Below are 10,897 nucleotides of genomic sequence, written 5' to 3' on the forward strand. Positions count from 1 at the left end.
CTCAAAGTATGGTGGAAGTTCATGAACAACGAAGATAAAGGAATTGTTCAGAAACACATAGGTCATCTTCCGTCGTTGTTAGAGATGAATGCGTGGCCTGGCTTAATTGGAACGATGGTGAAATTCTGGGATAGCGAGAATATGGTTTTTCGATTCGGGGAAGTAGAGTTGACGCCAACTATAGAAGAAATTCTCATCAGTTATGAAAGTATCGCCATGTGCAACAAAAGGAAACGACATCCAGATACAGACCTCCTAAATCCTATAACATGGGATTTCGCCAAAATTAAAGAGATATTGTCATTGGTTAAAGCCGAGTGGATGGACAAACTCCCTGGTCCGAATATACCTTTCAGAAAGTTATATTATCGATTTGGGCGTGCAAGGGCTTATGAGAAACATGAAGATGAGTTCGTCTCAAAAGAAAAATGGAAAGAGGCGCGTCCCCTTGCATTTGCGATATGTTTGCTCGGCACGATGGTTTTTCCCCAAGGGCCAAAATACACTATTCATCCTAGTGTATTTATGGTCACTCATGCCATTTTTTATGGAGTGGATTACAAAACATCGACGAAGTATTACACTTTAGCGCCCATGATTCTGGCCGACATCTACAGGGCTTTAGACAAGTGTCAGAACGGAGAACGCTTCTTTCAAGGGTGTAATTTGATACTACAGTGGTGGATGATGCGTCATTTAATCAAGACTCATAACCCCAAAGAACCAGATCCCTTTAGACGATCCGACGAGCTACATAGTCATGACTGGTGGTTGTATCATAATCGTTGCAACAAGACTGGAGGAGAGAGTTTTTGGTATCCGAGGCTTCGAGGGTTGAGAGAAGAAGACGTACAATGGTCGATAGATAGTTTGGTGGTAACTAAGAATATGGTGGTTCGAGCTGAAAAGGTCCCTTATTTGGTATTTGCTGGGTTAAGAGGAACTAGGCCATACGCCCCCGGTCGAGTGCTGAGGCAACTAGGAGGGAAGCAAGAGTTGCCCCAGATTGCTGATATGAGGAAATTCGTAACTGACCACGAGAATGGGCGAGTGGCATTTTCCGAAGACATGCGTAGGATGTGGAGATCTCGAAGAGTGTTGGGTGAGCCTGTACCAGATAGGTTTCGTCCAGAATGTTCGAGGGAGTACAAAGAATGGTTGAAAAAGAGTCTCGCTGGAACAATTGAGTCTGGTCCAAACGTTCCTCACATTATTGCCGATGTTGGAGCCAAATATCAAGTCCGACTTCACCGCCTTCAAGAGAAGTTTGATAAGAGTGAATTAGAGCATCAACGTCGTCATTCCGAAGATGCCAAAGTCATAGCTCGATTGAAACAAGAACTGCGAAGGGCCAGACAATGCATGACAGAGTTAGATGATAGCATGAAGCGACAGATTCAATCGACAGAGGGGTTCAGTCATCAAGAAGGAGCTCGAGTGGCAAGAGATCATCTCTGGGCGAATAGATATGCCATGTGGGAAGAGGTCAACATCGCCAAGAGGACCAGACTTGGCGAAGGATCAGAGGAGGCATGATTTTTACCATCCCCTGCGTGGGACAGTTTTATTTGTACTTTGTTTTGTAATTTATTTTTCAGGACTATTTTCTGTTTTATGTTTATCAGACATTTTGGATGCTACTAATGAAATTTTGTGGGGGATAATAATCGGGTTTAAAAAAGCATATACATCCTTCAATTCGTTAGGCCTACCCTTGGCACAAAAGGGTCACATGCATGTTTAGGACACGATATATTTGTTTAAATGTTTATGTGTTATGTTGCTTTGATTGAGGATATCGTAAACCCACTCCCAGCCAAAATTCAAAAGAGTATACAGAAGCCAACATTACAAATGTCCGACCAAAATTCCCGAGTCTCAAGTTTCTCACACAAAATCCATACCATAAATCCTAAATACCGCTCTATCATCTCAGGAAAGTCGAATCACCGCTATGGACAAAGGCAAGAACGTCCAGACGGAGCTCACTGAGAAGGAATTGCGAAGAAAGATCGAGCGAGTCACTCGAGAGATTCAGAAGGTTAAGGAAGAAGGACTCAAAGTAGACGCGACCACGGCGATCTACAAAGCTGCGGTCACAACATTGGATGAAGATCTGGCGTCACAGATAAAGAGAAAGAAGGAGGTTGAGATGGAAACCGAAAGCCTAAGGAAAAGGTTGAACTTGCTTCGTTTAGAGATACACGAAGGAAAGGCGAGAGAGGCGAAGATAGATATCGAGACTGCTGTGTTGTTGGACAGAAACGCGGCGCTCGACGAGGAATTGGCGACCCATAGCGACCCAAAGGGCGGAAAATACCTCGCCCATGATCTGGGAGCAGATAACAGTGGCCCCGACCGTGAAGTGACTGAGGAGGATGATGAAGAAGAAATCGTCTACAAGCCTCCATTTTCGACTGTCTGAAAGGAAAGGAATGACGCAGCCACAAGACAAGAAATCTCCAAATGTGGTCTTCTAGAAATCTCAATGTTGTTTTTCAATTCCCTTGTAATCACAACGAAAGAATGAATGGGAAATTTTCATCCTAAAATCCGAACTACGTTGGGCCTGAATTCTCCCCGTGAGATACGTAGGCAGCCTTCCCGGCCCGGCCCCTATCACAGAAAATTTTCATTCTCCTCCATGTTTCGGAGATACGAAGATAAGATCAACGGACGTCGCAAAGCAGCTGCAAGAAGACCGTAGCTCAACGTGATTCAGATTTCCCAAGATAGCGCCAAACAAACAAATTCCTGTTTGTTCGAAATATATATCCGTCCTTATTCGTGGGTTAAGATATCCTCAAACAAAACGACTTGTGTGTTTATCTGTTTTATGTGCGATATTATGCGTTTTGTACTCTGGATATGCACTAACAAATTTGCCTTTGAGTTGTTTTTACATCTCAGGTACCTTTTACTGATCTGTGTCGATAAAGCTGGCAGATCATCCTTACTTCACCAGATCGAAAGGTCCTACAGATTCCTTCCCTCGATCAAATTCAGACAAAGGAAAGACAGTTATGGAAGACAACAATGACGAAGGGCGTCTTACTGATGTTGTGGTGGCTCAGCCCACTGTAGTGGAACAGAACGAATTGATCATGCAGCTGATGCAACAGATTGCTGAAATGAAAGTTGAAATGCAACGGAGACAGGATGCGCCTCCACCTGGATTTGGTACTAATATTGCTGATGCAAGACCTCCGGTCTACTTCCCTTCATCAAACATAGATCCAACTCAGAACCAGCCTTCTACACCTGTGCATAATCCGTCTGTGATTGACCTCGCAACCCAAAACCCTCAATACGCTTCTGCATCTTACCAAACTCCTTCACCTCTTCCAAATAACCACCCTCAAATACCACCCCATCCTCAGAATACTCAAACTGCCCCACCGCCACAAAATCAAAACCAAACTCAAACTGCCTTCAATACCCAAGCATTTCATCCGCATTTGAGTCAAAACACCAATCCTCAGGCCTACCCACAAAACTACCAGACCGCCCAAAACATTCCAAGTCCCTCTATAGCTCCGCCCCTACCAAAGAGAGCCACCTTCCAAGTTCCCGTTCCTGCCGAGCACGAGGTGCACGGTTCTGAGTTGGATCACTATGAAGAACAGGAAAGAGAATGGAAGGCGAAAGAAGAAGTGAAGATCGATATAAAGGAAGAGATCAAAAGGGCTATGAAAGAGCTGCAGTGCATCCCAGACGCCGTCGGACTTAGCTACGCAGAATTGTGCATCCATCCAGATTTGAACCTTCCCGAAGGTTTTAAAATTCCGAAGTTTGACACCTTCGGAGGAGTGGGCAATCCTATGGCGCATTTGAGAGCATATTGTGACCAGCTTGTGGGAGTTGGCAGGGATGAGGCCTTGTTGATGCGGCTTTTCAGCCGAAGTCTGTGTGGAGAGGCCCTCGAGTGGTTTACTTCACATGAAACCAGGCAGTGGCCCAGTTGGAATGCATTGGCTAAGGACTTCATTGACCGATTCGCCTACAATGTTGAAATAGTGCCCGATCGGTATTCTCTGGAGAAGATGAAGCAGAAACCAACTGAAAGCTATAGGGAATTTGCCTATAGGTGGAGGAAAGAAGCGGCGAGGGTAAGGCCACCCATGACCGAGAAAGAGATTGTGGAAGTGTTCGTGCGGGTACAGGAGCCTGAGTACTATGATCGAATCATGTTGCTGGTCGGAGCTAAATTCGCTGAGATAGTCAAAGTTGGTGAGACTATCGAAGATGGTCTAAAATCGGGAAAGATAGCCCGTGTATCTGCGTCGCCTGGGTCTTCAGGATTGATAAGAAAGAGAAGAGAGGAAGTTGCCGCTGTCTCGTATGGGGGGAGAAAAACCCCTAGAAACCCGTCACATTCCCAAGATCGTTCCAGGCCTTCCCCAAAGTCTCAACGATCCTACTACCCACAATCCGATCATCCTAATAACCACAATACTGTCCCCACCTATCAGAATGCTCAAATTTCGTCGTACCAAGGTCCACCCTCTAATCTCCAAAATTTTTCTCCCATATTCCCAAATTACCCTCAACCATACCAGATCCCATCCCCTTATCAGAATATTGCTCCCAACTGTGCCAACGTACAGTCGAGCTACCGACCAACTCCGCCCACTTATCAAGTCCGAGCTCCATTATACCAGGACCCCCTCCCGAATTACCAAGCTCCAATGCCAAATTTCCAGGCAAACCCTTATCCCCGGAGCCAAGCTCCTCGTACAAATACCCAAAATTATCAGCGGGTGCCTCCCCCTCGGCAAAGCGGTTATGATACTTCCCGTCCGAGATTTGAAAAAAGGCCTTCAAGGAACTTTACCACACTTGCTGAAAGCCGGACCAAACTATTTGAGAGGTTAGCCGCAGATGGATACATCCACCCTGTGGGGCCCAAACCCGGGGATGTCAACTCAAAGTTCTACAGGCCAGATCAAAGGTGTGCTTATCATTCCAACAGTGTTGGACATGACACGGAAGATTGCATCAACCTCAAGCACAAAATCCAAGACCTGATCGATCAGGAGGTAGTTTCTCTTCAACCGGCGGTGCCAAATGTCAACACAAATCCGTTGCCGAATCATGGAGGTGACAACCTTAATATGATTGAAACGGATGAAGACGGGTGTGGGACAAAGATGATTACCCCTATTATGCATGAGGACTTGGAAAGGGCTGTCGCTTCTTTAAGCGTCAAAGAAAGGAGGAAGTTTGTTATTCTGACACCTGCAAAGGCTGTTGCCTTGGTGCCTTCGAAAACCCTCGTTAAGCCCAAATTTGTCATTGAAACTGCCGTGGCCCAAGGCATGACCAGGTCCGGAAGGTGCTACACTCCTGATGAGCTTGCTCTCGGAGGACAGAAGAAGGACCATGCTAAGAGGCCGATAAGCGAGGGGGAAGCAGAGGAATTCTGGAGAAGGATGCAACCTAAGGACTATTCCATCGTCAAACATTTAGAGAAGACTCCGGCTCAGATCTCTGTGTGGGCCCTGCTGATGAGCTCTCAGTCCCACAGGCAGGCCTTAATGAAAGCTCTTGATGATACATACGTACCCTCAGGTACAAGTAGTGATAACGTGGCCGCTATGATTCATCAAGTCATTCGGGGGCACCGGATCAGCTTTTGTGACGATGAGTTGCCAGTCGAAGGAAGATCCCACAACAAAGCGCTACACATTACCGTGATATGTCATGGAAAGGTTGTCAACTGTGTTTTGGTAGATGATGGGTCCGGTTTGAATATTTGCCCATTGACGACGTTGAGGCAACTAAATTTTGACCTTGGGAAACTGGAGCAGAATCAGGTCAATGTAAGGGCATTTGATGGTGTGCAAAGAGACACCTTAGGGGCTGTGACTTTGACCCTTCAAATGGGCCCCGCAGAGTTCAGTGCGCAATTCCAAGTATTGGACATAGACACTAGCTACAACCTTCTTTTGGGAAGGCCGTTTATCCACATGGCTGGAGCCGTCCCCTCTACTCTCCATCAGATGATGAAGCTTGTGTGGAAAAATGAAGAGTTAGTGATTCACGGCGAGGGAAGTCGCTCGGGCAAGCAGGTGTCGGTCATTGATGAGATGCCGCAAGGCGCAGACTTTTACACGGTGGAGCTGGTGAATGCCACCAACGAAGATTTGGCCCTCAACTCCATGCCAACCGTGTACAAAATGATAGCCACGGTGATGCTGCAAAATGGGTTCGAGCCAGGTTTCGGATTGGGAAGAGATTCCCAAGGAATTATTGAGCCTGTTCCGGTCCTTGCTCAGGGATCAAAGTATGGTTTGGGGTACATCCCCACAGATGATGATATGAAGATGAAGAGGAGAAGGGATCAAGAGTTGACTAAGCCGATCCCGCATCTCTATCACTCCTTTCCAATTCGGGAGCATGCCGAGCCTGAAGACGACGGGGAAGGAATCTGTGACCTGTTCAAGGAGATCAATGCCGTCATAGAGGAGGAGGCCGAGCCAGCTGGCTTTCGCGATGCTGAACCGGGGGAGATGCTGAAGAATTGGACGTCCACACCAATCCTGATGTCCCGGACTTTTGGGTAGAAAGGAATTATTTTGTGCATGCCAAAATCGGTGGTCGTTCGGAAGAGGCCCGAGACCCACCATTTCTGCATTTTCTTGATTTTGAATTTTGTTATGATTGTTTAAAGGGCGACACGGCCTTGTGCCATGACCCAACTTTGCATCTTGATTCAATTTAAATGAAAGCCTCCTTATTTTGACTTTGTTTATTCGATTGCTTGTTATATTTTACTTTTCTAATTTTGTCTGTTTATGATTTCAGTAACGTAAGTTACAAACCTGCCAACGTCATGTCATGTCATGAGCTAAACGAACAAAATGAGGCAAATGACGACGAGGCTGACGACTACGACGAAGAAAGTGGGGAACCAGACTATGTAGTAGAAGAGTTTCGACAGTTCGAGAATCAACATAAACCGAATCTGGAGGAAACAGAGACGGTAAATTTGGGAGATTCAGAATGTGTCAAAGAGGTTAAGATCAGCACTCACCTGAATAAAACTCAGAAGGAGAGCCTGATTCATTTGCTTGCCGAATACAACGATGTGTTTGTTTGGGAGGTCAGTGACATGCAGGGGCTGAGTACCGATGTCGTATCTCATAAGCTGCCTATCAACCCAGGGTTCGAGCCAGTGAAGCAAAAGACTCGGAAATTCAAGCCTGAGTTGAGTTTGAAGATTAAGGAGGAAATCACCAAGCAGATAGAGTCCCGGTTGGTAGAAGTAACGCAATATCCCACCTGGTTGGCGAATGTCGTTCCGGTCGCCAAAAAAGATGGAAAAATCAGGATTTGCGTTGATTACAGAGATCTCACCAAGGCTAGTCCAAAGGATAATTTCCCGTTGCCAAATATCCATATTCTGATTGACAACTGTGCCAAACATGAGATGCAGTCATTTGTGGACTGCTACGCGGGTTATCACCAGATTCTGATGGATGAAGAAGACGCGGAGAAAACGGCCTTCATCACGCCTTGGGGGGTATATCACTACAGGGTGATGCCGTTTGGGCTCAAAAACGCCGGTGCCACTTACATGAGAGCCATGACGACTATCTTCCACGACATGATTCACAAGGAAATTGAAGTGTACGTGGACGACGTCATAATTAAATCCCGCGAGAGTTCGGATCATTTGACACACCTGCGAAAATTCTTTGAACGTTTGCGTAGGTACAACTTGAAGCTAAATCCCGCCAAGTGTGCTTTTGGAGTCCCAGCTGGGAAATTGTTAGGGTTTATAGTCAGCAGAAGAGGTATTGAGCTCGACCCTTCCAAGATCAAAGCAATTCAGGAGTTACCTCCGCCTAAGACGAGAAAAGAGGTGATGAGCTTCTTAGGGAGGTTAAACTATATCAGCCGGTTTATAGCACAATCGACGGTGGTATGTGAGCCTATCTTCAAGTGGCTGAAGAAAGATGCCCCAACTAAGTGGACTGAGGAGTGCCAGACCGCTTTCGACGCTATCAAGAGCTACTTGTCTAACCCACCAGTATTGGTTCCTCCGCGAGAAGGGAGTCCTTTGTTGCTATATTTGTCTGTCTCGGATAACGCCTTTGGATGTGTACTTGGTCAACACGACGAGACAGGGAAGAAGGAAAAGGCTATCTACTACATCAGCAAGAAGTTTACTCCGTACGAGTCTCGTTACACTTTGCTGGAAAGAACATGCTGTGCTCTGACATGGCTTGCCCAGAAGCTGAGGCACTACCTGTCGTCGTATACTACATATCTTATCTCCAGGATGGATCCGTTAAAGTATATTTTCCAGAAAGCGATGCCGACCGGGAAGCTGGCTAAATGGCAAATGCTGTTGAGTGAGTTTGACATCGTGTACGTGACTCAGAAGGCAATAAAAGCACAAGCTTTGGCTGATCATCTTGCGGAAAATCCCGTTGATGAAGAGTACGAACCTCTCAAGACATATTTTCACGACGAAGAAGTGTCATTTGTGGGTGAAGATATCTCTGAAGTTTATCCAGGTTGGAGATTATTCTTTGATGGAGCGGTGAATCACCAGGGTAAAGGTGTTGGAGCAGTCTTGGTATCAGAATCTGGTCAGCACTATCCTATGGCGGCTAAGCTACGGTTCAACTGCACAAACAACATGGCTGAGTATGAAGCTTGCATTCTCGGTTTGAAAATGGCCGTTGACATGAGTGTTTACGAGTTACTGGTTATTGGAGATTCAGACCTATTGATCCATCAAGTTCAAGGAGAGTGGGCTGTGAAGAACCCAAAGATTGTACCTTATGTACAATATGTGCAAAACCTGTGTAAAAGGTTTCGCAAGATCGAGTTCAGACACACTCCCAGAATACAGAATGAATTAGCTGATGCTCTTGCCACCATCGCTTCAATGATCAAACATCCAGATATTGATTACATCGACCCGCTGGATATAGGTTTGAAGGAGCACCCAGTCCATTGTTCACACGTGGAATCAGAACCAGATGGTTTGCCTTGGTACTTCGACATAAAGAGGTATTTGGAGTCTGGGACATATCCAGAAGATGCCACATCTAATCAAAAGAAGTCGATACGTCGTATGGCTCTCAATTTCTTTTTGAATGGAGAAGTCCTTTACAAGAGGACTCCAGATTTGGGTCTTTTGAGATGCGTGGATGCTGCTGAAGCCATGAGGCTTATTGAACAGATACATGCTGGAGTCTGTGGCACACATATGAACGGGCTTACCTTGGCAAGAAAAGTCCTTCGAGCCGGTTACTTCTGGATGACTATGGAGAACGACTGTTGCAAATTCGTGCAAAAATGCCATAAATGTCAAGTGCACGGAGATTTGATAAGGGTGCCACCTCACGAACTCAATGCTATGAGTTCACCTTGGCCATTTGTAGCTTGGGGAATGGATGTCATCGGTCCTATAGAACCGGCCGCTTCCAATGGACACAGATTTATTTTGGTTGCCATCGATTATTTCACCAAATGGGTGGAAGCAGCCTCTTACAAATCGGTAACCAAGAAAGTGGTGGCCGACTTTGTCCGCAACAATCTGATCTGCCGATTTGGAGTTCCCGAATCCATCATCACCGATAACGGCGCAAATCTCAACAGTCATCTGATGAAAGAGATATGTGAACAATTTAAGATTATTCACCGAAGGTCAACTGCTTATCGCCCTCAAATGAACGGAGCTGTAGAGGCCGCCAACAAGAACATCAAGAAGATTCTGAGGAAAATGATTGACAAGCAGCGGGGTTGGCATGAAATGTTGCCATATGCTCTACTGGGTTATCGAACGACGGTCAGAACATCAACTGGGGCTACTCCATACTTGCTAGTATACGGAACAGAAGCAGTCGTACCTGTTGAAGTCGAGATACCGTCACTGAGGATCATCCAAGAAGCTGAGCTAAGTAATGCTGAGTGGGTTAGCAAACGGATTGATCAACTAGCCTTGATTGATGAAAAGAGGATGGTTGCTGTTTGTCATGGCCAGTTGTATAGACAAAGAATGACTCGCGCTTTTCACAAAAGAGTAAGAGCCAGAAATTTTGAAGTTGGTCAGTTGGTTCTTAAGCGTATTTTTCCTCATCAAGACGAGTACAAAGGAAAGTTCGCACCAAACTGGCAAGGTCCTTACATGGTCCGCAAAGTACTATCTGGAGGTGCTTTAGTCTTGTCAGAGATGGATGGCGCTGTGTGGCCCAAACCTATCAACTCAGATGCTGTCAAGAGATATTACGCGTGAAGTTCGTTTTGCATTTCCCATCATTTACTTGTAATCTTCTGTTTGCTTGTATTTGTTCGAATTTGAATTCTTATCCCTCTTGTAACGAACTACGTCTGACCTGAATTCTCGAGAACGAGATACGTAGGCGGCCTATGTCGGCTTCGGTCACCCCATTTGTTCCCCTTGATTATTCCTTGTGTTGGAACTACGTTTGACCTGATTCCTGCCTCAACGGGATACGTAGGCGCCACAACGGCTCGGTCATATACCCAGAAGATTTCCATTCCTCTCCATAATGGAAACTGGGACAGAATTTCTGAGAGGATCTCAAAAATTCATTTGAAGTTGGACTTCTTTAACAAGTCAAAACAGAAGACCAAATTCTACGACCTGAACTACGTTCGACCTGAATTCTCAAGAATGAGATACGTAGGCGGCCTTTGTCGGCTTCGGTCGGTTTCTTTATAAATTTTATTCTTGTTAACCTTTAAAGGGGAACTACGTTTGACCTGATTCCTGCCTCAACGGGATACGTAGGCGCCACAAGGGCTCGGTCATATCTCTCGTAAGATCTCTATTTCCCCCTTCTACAATAGAAACTGGGACAGAATTTTTGAGAGGGACTCAAAAATTCTCCAAAAGGAACCTTCTCCTCAGCGG

At 45.8% G+C, this 10,897-nt stretch overlaps 1 protein-coding gene across 1 annotated transcript; it reads left to right on the top strand.

Moving 5' to 3' along the window:
• The first annotated feature begins 1,954 nt into the window (after positions 1–1,954).
• On the top strand, positions 1,955–10,396 carry LOC138339477 (uncharacterized). Its single transcript, XM_069291077.1, has 4 exons — positions 1,955–2,419; positions 2,940–6,562; positions 6,808–8,999; positions 9,054–10,396. Exons 1-4 carry the CDS (start codon positions 1,955–1,957, stop codon positions 10,253–10,255), a joined length of 7,482 nt encoding a protein of 2,493 aa, XP_069147178.1. The 3' UTR covers positions 10,256–10,396.
• Positions 10,397–10,897: the final 501 nt, after the last annotated feature.

Source organism: Solanum lycopersicum, chromosome 11, assembly GCF_036512215.1.
Source record: "Solanum lycopersicum chromosome 11, SLM_r2.1".
NCBI classification, from domain to species: Eukaryota; Viridiplantae; Streptophyta; class Magnoliopsida; order Solanales; family Solanaceae; genus Solanum; species Solanum lycopersicum.